Raw genomic sequence first — 14107 nt, 5'->3', positions numbered from 1 at the left:
CCCCTCTGTGGAAGACTGGGGGGAGGCACACTGGGGTCCTTGTTAGAGAAAAGCCCCTGGGAGGATGGGGCTGCTGTCCCCCAAGATGCTCTGTGTGGACCTGGTCCCTGAGAAGAAAAGCCACTTCAGGATTGGACCATCAGCTTGCCACCCTCCAGTGCCTAGCTGCCGCTCCCACCCATCGTGCCCACCACTCAGGAGCCCCTGAAGCTCTTAAATTGGGAATGAGGTGTTTCCTGCTCAGCATGCAGATTTATGATGTGACAACCTGTGAGGCTGGCTCTAAGCAGAAAGGACAGACAGCTAGGAGTCTGGCACTGCTGTGCTTATGAACAGGTCCCTGGCCTGTCCATCTGCAACAGAGCAGGCCCGTGGGATTTAAGGCCTGGGGAGAGGTGCTCAGGAGACCTCTCCACCATCAGAAGGCCTCCAGCTCACAGGCCAGGATGTGCAGGTCAAAAGGGAGACAGAAAATGAGGCCAAGGGAGGACTTCAGGTGTAATCAGAAGCTGCTCCAGGCAGGGCAGGAGCAGCCTCTGCACAGTCTCCACTGCAGGGGCTGTCCTGCGTCACCCTGGGACAAGCAGAGCCTCAGGGTCCAGGCATGGGGTCAAGCCTAACTGGTGCAGTCACACCTCCCGTGTGTCTAGCTGGTGCCTGCCTGCTTGCTGCTCTGTGGGGATAAGGTGCTGTTTCTACCCTAGTGCAGGATGGCTGAGCTGAGCTTGTGAAGATATACCTTCCCCAAGTCTGTAGTTCTGGCTCTGTGATGGGGGAAGGCAGAGCCCACCTGCCAGCCCAGGTGCGAGCCACCTCCATCACCTCTGGGAGAGTGTCACCGCTCTGGGCTGGCAATGCTGGCACATGCCCAGCCTTGCTCCATGCAGACCTTCCCAGGGCATCAGCCCAGACCTGGAGTGTGGGTGGGGAGGGCAGCCCAAGGTCACACACAGCACCTAGGCGCCCCAAGTAGGTCTCACCCGATGTCGGCCCATACACAGACACCTTTGTGGTCAGGTGATGCCTCAGAGATGTTTTCATGGTAGCAATGGCACATTCTGGGCTTGAGTGGGCACCTGGCCTGGCACTATCAGCCAGGGATGGGCCTGTTTATGGAATGGGTGTTCTGGGGGGTCACCAGAAACTGAGGTTGTCCACACCATGCCTGCCTACTGTCCACTTGCAGGGGGTGAGAAAACAAGCCCCCGTGGTTCTGTGTGCATGTCCGCTCTATCTCCATGGGGATGTGTGCTTGCTTGTGCTTATACAAGATGCTGCTCAATTGGGAAATGACTGACAAAGCAACTACTCCCCAAGTGCAGGGTGACAGCTCTGGCCTTGTGCGCACCGTGAGGCTCAAAGCCTGCAGGAGCACCCTTGTCCTCATTTGCATTGATGTGATTGTGTGCGGCCACCCCAGGCCCCTTCCTGGTTAGCCCTCCGCTCCTCACTACTTCTCTTTCCTGTGAGCTTTCGGACTGAGCTTCTCTGATGAACCCACCTCAGCTGCTCTGGTGTTGCATTTGCCGAATCTTGGTTTTGTTATTTCCGTGGTGCTTGTGGGGTAATTTCACCCATCCAGAAACCTTCCTCCAACCCTCCTGCCATATGCTGCCATGTCACTGGTCTTGCCCACACGTGTGATAAACCTCAAGTCCAATGCTGTCATGTTTGTGTTTTCCGTATATGTGGCAGCTGCCTGTCTTCTGCAGATCCAGATGATGGAGAAGCCTGGTGCCCCACACTCTGTTATGCACAGGCCTCCTATCTGTCAGCAGTTTCCCTGTCCCTGAAGAGGCCCTTGAATGTTTCAGCCTGCTCATGTGCAGTCGTTGTAGCTTCTGCATGCTTGAAATGACTTTATTTCACCATTTTTGAAAGACACTTTTGTCAGGTACGAATTCTAGTTTGACAGCTTCTTCTTTTAGGCTGTCACAGATGAGATGCCGTCCTGCTCCCAGTGGGGGACCTGCAGCCACCCCCAACCACTCACCTGTACAGAGCCTGCCATTTTCCTCTGGTTACCTTCGGGAGCTCTTGCCTGCCACTGGCGCCATGCAGTCTGGTTATGTCTGTTTTTGGGGTTCACACATCTTCTAGGGCTGTGCGTTTGTAGTTTTGTCAAATTAGGGAAGTACTCAGCCATTGTTCCTTTAAAATTGTGTTGACCCCAATTTGGGAACTCTAATTACACATTTATCAGGCTGCTTGGTGTTGTCCTGTAGCCCACTGATGTTCTTTTGACCCCGTGTTCCTTTTGGGACAGTTGCTACTGACATGCCTTTAGTTCAGATAATTTCCTCTGTTGACTTAACCCCTATGCATTTCATCTTAGATGCTGTGGTCTTCTACCCCTCTAAGTTCAGCCTGGGTATCGTTTTGTATCCACCCTGTCCTATTTAACTTTGTGGATATCAGGGACACAGAACAACCCACAGCTGACAGTACCATATCGCTCTGGGCTGGTTTTACTTGACCAATCATTCTCCTCGTTATGGTTTATGCTTCCTGCTTTGTTGCAGGCCTGTGTCTGGATGTCTGGCAATGGGAATTCTCTGTGTTGGGTGTGGGATATTGTCGTCGTATAAATTTCCTGGTGCTTTGTTCTGGGACATAGTTAGGTTACCCGAGAACAGCTGGATCCTCAGGGTGTGGTTGGAGGGTGGGTCTGGGCAGTACTGGGTCCCCCTGTGGCCGCCCTGTGTCCTGCGAGTTTCCAGGGTTCCATCAGGCATCACATGAGCACAGGGGAGTGCTCCAGTTCTGCTAAAGGCTCCAGCCTCATGTGGCCTCCCGCTCTGCACAGGCCTCTGCTCAGTCCTGCAAGCCCAGCCGCCTTTGCTCATCTCAGCTCGGGCAGCCTGCCGGGCCCCTCCTGGTCCCTCATCCCCGCACAGGCCCTGGGGACTCTCACGGAGGAAATTAGCACAGCTGCAGGGCTCTCCTGCCTTCCTGTCCTTTGATGCTGGAAGTCCAGGCCTTAAAACTTCCTGTTTCATATCTTTTGTCTGCTTATGTCTTGTTTTGTCTGGTCTTTGCTTTAAATCTGTTCCCTGTTACCACATCTTGGATGAAACTGGAAGTTTTTTGTTTTTACAAAAGAGAAATTATAAATTGTTTGAAAACTTTTAGAAGTACATAACACAAAAAAGAAAGAAATGAATGTGTGGGCATCCTCACCCAAACCAGCTGCGGGAAGCTGAGTGTGCATGGCTCCCATGTGCAAATGTACTCACATGTGGAAGGCTGACTCCCTGCCCCCTGCTCCTGCTTGTCCTCCTCGATGCAGGTGGGAATGTCACATGGCCAGTGGCAGTGGGTGGGGCTCAGCGTTCCCGCGTGGGCTGGGCAGCGGGGTCCATGCAGGCGCCATGGCCCTCAGGTGGAGGGCTGGCTGCTGCAGGAGGATGTGCTGCTCTCTGAGATGGTGGAATGTGGCCTCTTGAAGGGGGCGGCCTGGCCACCGGGAGCAGGCACAGCTGTGGACATTTGGGTCTGTGACTCTGGAGAGGACAGAAAACACGTGAGTCTGGCCTCTGCTCCAGAAGCGCAGCCAGATTCAAGAATGAGAGTCCCATCCAGAGCACTGGCCAACTTCCTCTCCCTGGGGTCACCCAGGCATGGTGTGGACCTTACCGTCCACCCTCCCGCTGGCCCACAGGGCCCACCAGACATGTGGGGCCTGGGTCTGAGTGGGCAGGCAGGGTGAGAGTGAGGGCCAAGTCACCTCACCTGTCTCCTTCGTGATGTAGTTGGCAGCCTGGTCACTTCTGGTTGCATCGCTGGGCTTGATGTCCACAAACAGCTTGTTGCCCATCCCCATACACACCACCTCCTGCATTCTGAGTTCTAAGATGAAAGAATATGGCCCATTCCCCAAGCAGTTCATTGAGTACGATGCCGCCGATGATGCTCTACACCCAGAATCGTTAGGCCAGGCGCATGTCAGGTTGGCCGGCCCTGCTCCCTGAGTGTTCTTGGGGCCTAGAGGTGGCAGTGCCTCCAACCTGGCCTCACAGTGGCCCTTTTCAGGGACCAAGAGAAAGGTGAGGGGCCTCGGAGACTGGGTATCCAGTGGGAGAGAAGGGGAAATACCCTGTCTGCTGGTGAAGAGCGGTGAGCTGGGCAGCAGGTACAGCCTGCAGTGGGGACAGACAGAATGGTGGGGGTCAATGGGGACAGCAAGGGACAGCAGAAGATGGAGGGACTTGGGAACAGCAGGGAATGGTAGAGGCACTAGGGGACAAAGGGGGTTAGAAGGGACAATGGGGTACAATGAGGACAGCAGGAGACAGAGGGGAACAGTCGGGGACAGAGGCCCCCAGGCCAGGCACACATGCTGTGTGCTGAGTGCTGGGTGGGGCATGAGCCCAGGTGACCAGATGACCATGGGCATGAGCCCATGAGCCCAGGTGACGAGGCGGCCCCTGGAGACCCAAGCAGAGGAAGGAAGGCGATAATCAGAGCCAGGTGGGGCAGGGGTATGGGCAAGAGAAGGGGAGGCTGGGGAGGAAGACCCCACCAGGTACCACAGCTTCCAGCTCCTGCAAAGGACTGACCCACTGGAAGGGGTGTAGGGGCCATTGTGCTTCCTGAGCAAAGCCGCCCCAAGCACTGATCCAAGCACAGACCAAAGTCCAGCCTAAACCCTGCCCCCACTCACCCCAAACCCTAGTCTAAACCTGCCACAAGCCCAGCCCCCTGACATCCCACCACCTCTGTTCCTCAGCGCCTGCCGCCGCAGGATCTTCCTGATCACGTCAGTCCAGGTGGTCTTGGCCTCCGCAGAGCTGGCCTGAAGAATGTAGGTGTCCTGGGATTTCCACCTGTAGAACCAGATCTTGAACCTCAAACTGCTGTCACCCACATTCTCCATCATCCTGATCTCTGCTGTCTGCATCACAAGCCCCGAGGGGCAGCACTGTCAAGAACTCCAAGGCCCTCCCTTGAGCAGCTGACCACATTCTGGCTGACCGTTTGACCCCAGCGCGTCAGTGCTGGAGATTTGCAGACACCAGGTGGTGTGGACAAGGCTGGGCCAGGGGCTCCCATGCATGGGATGGGTGGAGTGCCCCCGTCTGCATTGGCTCCCTCTTGGAGCCTCCATTTTCCCACTGGAGAAATGATGGTGGAATGGGAAGGCTCTATGGAGTCCTCTGGCTCTCACCCAGGGCTGCAGGACCCCTGTGATGTCCCTCAGTGCTGGTAGGTTAGGGCTCGCAGGGGTGGTCTTCCCTGGGAGGAGCCTGGGAGCAGGAGACCTCACCCTTAGCTTCCATCAGCGAGGGGCAGGTGAGGGAAGGCCGCCTCCATTCACCATGACCAAAATCCAGGCTGGAGTTACGGACTGAGGAGATGTTTGTTTTCCAGCCTGAGCCAGCACACAGGACTGGAAAGGGTGAATGTCCCTGCAGCTTTGGGAGGTCTGAGGTTTTCAAAAACAGCCAGAGCACCACAGCAAGTAGCAGACACCACGTGCTCCCTGCTTTGTCTCCAGTGGACCAGGCCTGACCCCCAGTGGCACTGGGCACATGGGAGGAGGGACCCCTTGAAGGACTGCTTGTATGTGTAGGTGTTGTAGTTCCCACCCACCTTTGTGGTTTTGCTGAACAGAATGGGGTCTTCAAAGGGGAGCACTTGCCTCAAATACTTTCTCCTTCCACAGCAAATGATGAATGCATCCTGGCATCTCAGTGGCCCCTGTTCCTTCAAATTCACCTGCAGACAGAGCAAGTCTCCCTCAGGGATGATTAGATTCCAGCTGTTACATCCACCCTGGCTTCTGGGAAGGAGACTTGAGACTTGAGTTCAATCCCCAATGGCCACTGACTCAATCAGTCCTGCCTGGGAATGAAGCCTCCCCCAAACCCCAAAGGCCAGGCTTGTAGTGTGCAGACCGGTGCACCCAGGGCAGTGGAGACTCACGGCCCTCCCCACATGCCCAGCTCTGTGCGGCTCTTCCCTCTGGCCCCTGAGTTACATCCCTTACAATAAGCTGTAAATCTAGGAAGTAAAATGCTTCCCTAGGTTCTCTGAGCCACTCTAGCAAATTACTCAAACCTAAGGAGGGGGTTTTTGGAACCTCCAGCCTGTGACTGGGTGGGGTAGGGGGCAATCTCATGGGACAGAGCCCTTAACCTGTGGGGTCTGACACTGACTCAAAGAGATGGTGTCAGAACTGGGTTGAATTATAGGACATCCAGCTGGGGTTCAAGAGTTGCCTGGATGTGAGGGTAAAACCTATACACTAGGTCTGGAACCGGATGCTGAACCCTCAGCGGGTTCCTGTGCTTGCCGGTTCACACAAAGGGTCTGTGAAAGCCCTTTCACGCATGTCAGTGCAGTTCCCTCACCCCCAGGATCCCGTCTGAGCAGCATCTGGGCTGATGCTGTGGGGGGAGGGGGGCTGCAGTCTCTGCACCCTTGCCAGGCAATTGCTCCCTTGTGAGATGGATCCCAAACAACAGCAGGTCTATCCCACAGCCTTCCATCTTGAGGTCAGCCCCGTTTCAGCGAGGCATAGTGTTCTCATTCTGTGTGGGGAATTCTGTATCCATGCCTTCTGACCTGCAGACACAAGGGGTCCCATCTGAGAGGGCAGTCTCCTCTTCCTCATGTGCTGGACCTGCCACGCCACCATGGGAGTGTGTGGGCATTGGCCTTAGCACCCCCAAAGCCCCACAGTACAGCTGAAATGTCGATGCATCCAGTTGATTTAAAACAGCTCCAATAAGTCTGGTCTGCAGCCAGCCTGCTTTTCATGCATGTAGCTACTGCCCCAGTGGCCCAGATGTTGGGGTCCTTCCTCTCACCCTCCTGCCCCTCTGGTAGAGTCTTTGGGGGGGCCTCTGGGAGGTGTCTGTTTTGAGGACTTTCCTGAAGGAAAGTTCATGTGTTCTTGGCCCTGATCATGTTTTTCCCCTGCACCAGCCCAGAGTCCTGAGCGCATGAGAGCCCATCAGGGCCTTGGATGCTTATGTCGCAGTCGCGGATGGCATCCACGGTGAGCAGATCATTGTTGTGGTGCAGCTGGAAGCGGACCACGTCCTTGGCAGCTCCCTGTTCCCCCAGCTCCTGCTGTTGGGCCGGGCAGAGGCCGGCCTCCTTGACCAGGTCCTGGAGCAGGAGCGCATACTTACCCATGTGCTGCATGGGCTTCAGCAGGTAGGAGTCCAGGTCCATCTTGTGACCCAACTCCCACTGCTTGTCCTGCACAGGCAGGAGAGGGGGTCAGGTGCAACCAGGCTGAGGGCGACGCGGTTCGCGGGGAGGGGGGATGACCTTGAAGAAGGTATTGCCATGGCCGTGGAGCAGGGCGTCTGCCTGGGGCTTGTTCTTGCTGTAGAGCACATACAAGCCAAGCTGTTCCTCCTGCAGAAGAGAACACAGGGCACCTGAGCCTGGTGGGGTTGGAGTCGCTGCTGTCCCTGCCATTCATGAAAGTTCTCCCAAAGGATGGAGGGAGGAGGCTAGAGGAAGGAGGCTGGAGGCATGAGGCTGGAGGCAGGAGGCAGAAGGCTGGAGGCAGGAGGCTGGAGGCTGAAGGCAGGAATCAGGAGGCTGGAGCCTGCAGGCAGGAGGCAGGAAGCAGGAGGCTGGTGGCTGGAGGCAGGAGGCTGGAGGCAGGAAGCAGGAGGCTGGATCCTTGAGGCAGGAGGCAGGAGGCTGGAGGCTGGAGGCAGGAGGCAGGAGGCAGGAGGCTGGAGGCAGGAGGCAGGAAGCTGAAGGCAGGAAGCTGGAGGCTGCAGGCAGGAGGCAGGAAGCTGAAGGCAGGAAGCAGGAGGCTGGAGGCAGGAGGTAGGAGGCTGGAGCCTGGCGGCAGGAGGGAGGAGGCTGGAGCCTGGAGGCAGGAGGCTGGAGGCAGGAGGCTGAAGGTAGGAGGCTGGAGCCTGGAGGCAGGAGGCAGGAGGCTGGAGGTAGGAGGCTGGAGCCTGGAGGCAGGAGGCAGGAGGCTGTAGGCAGGAGGCAGGAGGCAGGAGGCTGGAGGCTTGGACTTGCATCAAGACTACTCAGCTCCTGAAGGTGTGGGAGTGCCCCAGGCCTGATGCCAAGTCGTGGAATTGTCTTAAAGTGGAGTTTGGGGGAAGGGGCAAGAGGGCAACTCTGGGAGGGTTCAGAATGGGGGGCTTTGAAATGTTACTAAGATTCAAGAGCCAAAGTTGTCCAAACATTTAAAATTCTTGAAATTATTGCAAAAAATACAGAAATTGCAGCTTATGACTACAAGTGTCTTTAAAAAACTAGCTGAAAAGACATAACCTGTGGAATTTCTTTCATCTGTGGTGTTTTCGGAATCTCTATTTAAAAGTGCTGAGGCAAATGTTTCATCTGCCCACAGTGCAGACCCCCTGGGTCCCTGTGCCTAGAATAGTGCTTGGTAAGCATTTGCTGAAAGGATTTTCTTTCCAAAGTGAATTAAGAATTTTGTGAAAGACCCTAATGGGGAGACGGTCCATACTCGTGGCTGAAGAGAGAGCAAACAGGCCCCTCAGTTAATATGTACATTCCATGTGCTTCTGTCAAGAGTCCTCACCAGATTCTCAGAACTAGGCAGGCCTTGCCCCAGGGAACTTTGGGAAGGGTTCTGAAGGGGGCCAGTGGGCTTCCTGGGTATGGGAAGCAAGCTGATTGGGACTTGCTTTAGCCAATTAGCCCTGGGCATGAGGGAGCAGGGTGGGTACAGATCTAAGCATGAGGATGTGGGCGAGACCCAGCGGTGTGTGTGGCTCTCCACAAGGCTGCCATCAGGCGATGTGTACAGGGTGTGGCCAGTGCTGTTAGACCCACAGCTGCCTGCCTGTTGTGGGCCACTGGCTGGGCCACAAGTCTTACTGTGCCTAGGGACCCATGCCTAACCCTGACAGCAGTGGTCCAACTCTCCTGGCCCTGGGTTCCCTGTAGCCCAGAGGGACTCACGTGTCTGAGGAAGCCCTGGCCCACGGCCAGTGGACAGAGCCCACAGCACTCCAGCTCCATGAGGAAGTGCTGGCCCTGGAAGTCATGGAGTTCTGCCTCGTTCCCAAAGATGACATGGCTCTTCCCACAGAAGTCCCGGGGCAGGTCTGCTCTTTCCATTTCTGGAAAATAGTTGTTGATGACATATCCTAAGTACCTGACATACTCCCTCTCTGTGGAAATCATCTCGGCCATTATGTGCTGTGGTGGCAGCTGGAAGACAGAGAGCCGGTGGGACAGTCAGGCTGCAGGCAAAGGCCCTGTAACACCGTGTCAACGTTTCCGCCTCCTACAGAGACAGAAGCAATGGAAATCCAGAAGGACAGTGGCAGCATGCAGACAGGAGGTTCCCAGCAAGCAGAGCACTTCCAGTTCATCAAGTGCTCACAGGAGTGCTCCCAGCCCTGAGTCATTCTCTCACTGTTACCTGGAGTTGCTCCTTTGATGCAGTATAAATAGGAAAGATAAAAGCAGGGAGGGATGCTTATTAGCACAAAAAATAACTTCCCCATTATTGATCATGGCCTTTACAAATGAGAGATCCTTTTGGAAACTGAAAGGGTGAGATTCACAGGCTCCTGACTTAAGCCCTAGTCATGAGGCCTCTTGTTTCCAGAGGGTGTGATTCTAGCCCCTCTTCAGGGGTTGCTCTGGGGGGACATCCAAACACTTCCAGCAGGGAGCCTCTGCAAAGAAGGCTGTGAAGATGTATGGGGACATGGGTTTCTGATGCACACCTGCTGCTAACCCACCAGAAGTTATTTCTGAAAAATCAGCTTTATATAGTGATATCTGACCCTGAGGCTAGGGAAGGATGTGAGCAGGGGGCAGACCTCTTCTCCTCCCCGGTTCCTGCTGGTGTCCAAGCACTGTACATGTCTCAAGGATGCACATTGTACCAATTGGCTGCACTTCACCTGGGCACTGAGCAGTCTGCTAGTGAACTGGGGCCCCACCCTGACAACAGCGAGACACATTGCTTTCTTCTCTATTTGACAGCATCCTACCAGCAACTTTCTTAAAGTACTCAATCCCAATGATGCTAATGGGGGTGGCAAATCTTTTGCATATATTTGTTTTTTTCAAGTGGAAAAATTAATAGCAGCTAATGACGAGAAATACAGTGGTGGTCTGAAGAGCTACAGAGAGCACCCACTGCAGCTGGCTTGGAGAATGTGTGCTTTCCCACACCTGCACAACAAATTTTACAAATGCTATTGTTTTCACAAAAAATGGCACCTTCTGGTCGGTCAGTACCTGCTGCAGGCCTGGAGGAGCCCCCAGCAAACCAGAGGGCCACTGTTACAGCAAGCATGGGCCATGGAGTCACCTCTTGTCAACACTCACTGAAAATAAGCATCCTTAAATACTTTGGAACAAAATAAAATTAGTGGTCTGGGTATTTGGACCAAATGGAAGTTGATTTGTGGACATGATGGCTCGGAATTTCCTGGGAGATGCCTGCTGGCCAAGTGACAGGAACATCCCCAGACAGGCAGCAGGACTGTCTCCACTGTCCTGGTGTCTGAGGAGGGCCCCACTCCAGACCTGGGCTTGGTGGGTCTGTGGCCTGGATGCAGCAGGCAGGGGACCTATCCTCAGGGCCAAAAGTGGGACAGATCCCCACATGTTCTCCCAGACCCAGAACAACCAAGGGCCGCTCTCAGCAGGTGGACAGCTCCGCCCCTGTGTTCTGAGGCCCCTAAACCTTCAAAATGAGTTTGGTGGAGCTGGAAGGCGGTTCACAAACCTGTTGCCTTCCCTGCAATGCAGATGCTCCCAAAGTCCCAAAAGTCCCACCTTTTAAGAAGCATATTGTAACTGCCAGAGGTAGGGAAACTTGAAGGAGTGTTTCAGAAGACTTATGTAACCCCCTCAGGTCAGATTAAGGCCTGTTCTGGAAGACACCCACCTCCAGCCAGCCCACCACTCACTAGAGAAATGGACAAACAGCCCAGGGACAAGCAATGCCCAGCAATGCTGCTATCTGCCATTAGGCATGGGTGGAGTTCTTGCCCACTTTTATCCAAACTATTAATAAAAAAATGTTTACAAACATTTCCTTAAATATTTGACACATTAAAATGGACACATCTGTTTGGGCAATAGGTAAATGGGTGCATATCTCTAGTCTCAACACTTAGGGTCTTTTTGTAAAAGCAATTTTTAAGGTAAAATTTTCATATTGTGGCCTTTATTTGCCTATTGTAAATTTCTAAAATCAGGGCTCCTTAAATAATTAGACTTGGCTATGTAACCATCAGAGTGGGTATGCCACATTACCTCAGGTCATGGAAAAGAAGCAGTTTTCAAGGATTCTGTTCTAAACATGGAAAGTAACACCGTGCTTAAAAGCAAAGGCACATGTGTTTCAGCCTGGACTGGACAGGATGGGCTGGGAGGGGTGCCTATGGATTCTCTGCTTTGTAGGAGCACATGGAATGGCTCTGGATGTTTAGATCTCCACTGAGCACTGCGCTTGAAGGCCAGAGGGCTCCCTTCTCACCTTCCTGCTCTCTCTCTTCCTCCCGTCATCCTCACAGGGCTGGGTCCTGGCAGGAGAGGACAGACTCCGGTTCTGAGGGGGGCTCTCAGCACCCTGGCTCAGGGGTCCACCTTCTCTGGGGCTGTGGCAGTGGTGGTCTCCAGTCCTCTGATGAAGAACCCTGTGTGGCCTGGCCGGTGCACATTCCTGGGGCCACAGCCTAATGGAATCTCAAAGCTTTGTGTTTTCTTCATTATTTTCTTCAGGGGGTGTTTCCTGGGGTGGCCACTGGGTGTCTGCATGGGTTCAGAGTAGGTGGAGCTGTCGTCCGGGACATGCACACCTGGGCCCAGTTGCCTACTCTCCTACCCACACAGAGTGGTTTGTCCAGGGAGCAGTGGGGCCCACTGTCTGGTGTGGACCTCAGAGTCACTGAGGCAAGTCCAGGATTGCTTATGGTGTCCCCTCTCAGCCCCCTGGGCAAGCACCTGCTTCAGGGGGCTCCAGTCCAAAGGTGGGGCACTGGGGCCCGGGTGGTCACAGAAATGGTCTCTTGAAGCTGCAATGCCCTGTGCCAGTGCTGCACCCACTGCCTTGCCACAGGGAAGTTCCCCTCAGTCACCTCCGTGGGCTCCTGGTGACAGCTCATCAGATACTTGGCAACTGGCTCTGGGCCCACGGGTTCTGGGAGCTCATGGCACTAAGGCATCCACCCACTCACCTGCACAGCAGAGGTGCGAGCTGGTCAGGGCAGCAGGGGGCCACCGCTGCCAAGATGGCCTGGAAGGCCTGCCTGATGCTGTGAGGCCAAGGGTGGCTCGTGTGAACTCAGGTCACAGGACTGCTATGCAGGTCACTTAGACGCAGGACCAGGGCGAGCCAGACGGAGAGGCAGGAAGACCCCTCTGCCCACAGTGGCAGCTGCTGGCTGGACTTTCCCACTGGGAGACCAGGTGAGTTTGTGTCTGAGCCTGAGGGGTTTGTGTCCTGCGGCATAGTGTTTGCCTCAGTGGGAGGGGAGGGCCTGAGCTTCCCTTTGTCAGAGTAAAGCCCTGGGGAGGATGGGATGAGTGTGAGAAGACGGCCCCCATGCTCCTGTTGAGCTCTCTGAGGGGAAGTGGGTGTGCAGGTTAGGACGGGTATTTTCTAAACCCTTCAACATATTCGGGTTTGACTGTTACTGAACTGGGAGCAGGCACGCTGTGCTGCATGACTGTGCTGTAGTGGTAGAGTTCCTACTGCTTCTTGGAAAAATTAGCAAATTACCGTGTTAGAAACTTTTCTTTCTTTTCTTCTTTTTATTTTGGTATCATTAATCTACAATTACATGAGCAACATTATGTTTACTAGACTCCCCCCATCACCAAGTCCTCCCCACATACCCCATTACAGTCGCTGTCCATTAGCGTAAGATGCTGTAGAATCACTACTTGTCTTCTGTGTATATACTGCCTTCCCCAGCCCCCCACCCCCTACATTATGTGTGCGAATTGTAATGCCCCCTTTTCCCCCTTCTCCCTCCCTTCCCACCCATCCTCCCCAGTCCCTTTCTCTTTGGTAACTGTTAGTCCATTCTTGGGTTCTCTGAGTCTGCTGCTGTTTTGTTCCTTCTGTTTTTTCTTTGTTCTTACACTCCACAGAGGAGTGAAATCATTCGAGACTTGTCTTTCTCCACCTGGCTTATTTCACTGAGTATAACACCCTCCAGCTCCATCCATGTTGTTGCAAATGGTAGGATTTGTTTTCTCCTTATGGCTGAATGATATTCCATTGTGTATATGTACCACCTCTTCTTTATCCATTCATCTACTGATGACACTTAGGTTGCTTCCATTTCTTGACATCTACTGGGCGAGAGCGCCGATCACGTGAGTCTTGCGGCTGCGCAGTAGCTGCAGGCGCTGCCGCCGCCATATTCAGTCTGTAGCATCGCGAGCGCCGCCGAGAGAAGCCGCTGCTGCTGCTCTCAGTTGTATGGCCTGCCGGCCGGGAGGAGCTGCCCGCGCTGTCCTGTCCGCGCAGCGGGCTGGGCGGAGACCAGATGCTGAGGAACCCGCGCCGTGCTCGGCTGCACCGTCCTTTCGGCGCGCCTGCGGGGGCGGCACCGATCCGGACTTGGTGTCGCTGCCCCCGCTGGACCTCAGAGAACTCGGCGGAGAAGCGGCTCCCGCTCCTGCGGATCTGCGGTGGAGGGTCCAGAGCGGGCCCTGCTTCAGGGTGAAGGCATCAGCGACGGCTCTGCGGGCCAGAAGGTACGTGGCTGCGGGTCGCAGCGGGACCCGGACGGGGCGCCGGGAACCCTGCCTCCGCCTGAGGGCGCGGGGGACCCGGACGAGGGGGCGGCCGTGCGAGTGGCTCGGCGGGCAGCGCGTGGCCCGCGGGGCCGGGAAGCGGCCGACGCGGGTGGTGAGCTCGCGGGGCCCGGCCGGAGGCTGGGAGTTGGCGAGCTGCGACGGAGGGGCCTCCCGGGAAGGGAGGGAGCGGAGCGGGTGCGCGAGCGGCCGGTGAAGTTCGCCGGGGTGCGGGGGAGGGGCAGGCCAGAGCCGCTGCTCCTCCGTCCGTGCCGGGTGGTGAGGGCGGCTGCTCTCCGCTCCGCGGTGCGCATCCTCCCGGCCCGGGGCCGCGCCGCCGACCTGCTGCCGCCGCTCTGGCGGGGGCCGCAGGCGG

At 55.5% G+C, this 14107-nt stretch overlaps 1 protein-coding gene across 1 annotated transcript; it reads right to left on the bottom strand.

Moving 5' to 3' along the window:
- Window positions 1-3298: 3298 nt before the first annotated feature.
- Window positions 3299-13370, bottom strand: LOC108386324 (pleckstrin homology domain-containing family G member 4B-like). The gene is given in 12 exon segments (XM_073221415.1): window positions 3299-3503; window positions 3637-3688; window positions 3733-3849; window positions 4717-4896; window positions 5550-5718; window positions 6979-7209; window positions 7282-7371; window positions 8917-9156; window positions 9383-9391; window positions 11462-11568; window positions 11571-11805; window positions 13320-13370. Coding segments are annotated over 12 exon segments (1686 nt in total).
- Window positions 13371-14107: the final 737 nt, after the last annotated feature.

Source organism: Manis javanica, chromosome 14 (genome assembly GCF_040802235.1).
Source record: "Manis javanica isolate MJ-LG chromosome 14, MJ_LKY, whole genome shotgun sequence".
Taxonomy (NCBI): domain Eukaryota; kingdom Metazoa; phylum Chordata; class Mammalia; order Pholidota; family Manidae; genus Manis; species Manis javanica.
Note: the sequence above shows the minus strand (reverse complement) of the source record. Positions and strands in the feature narration are given on the sequence as shown.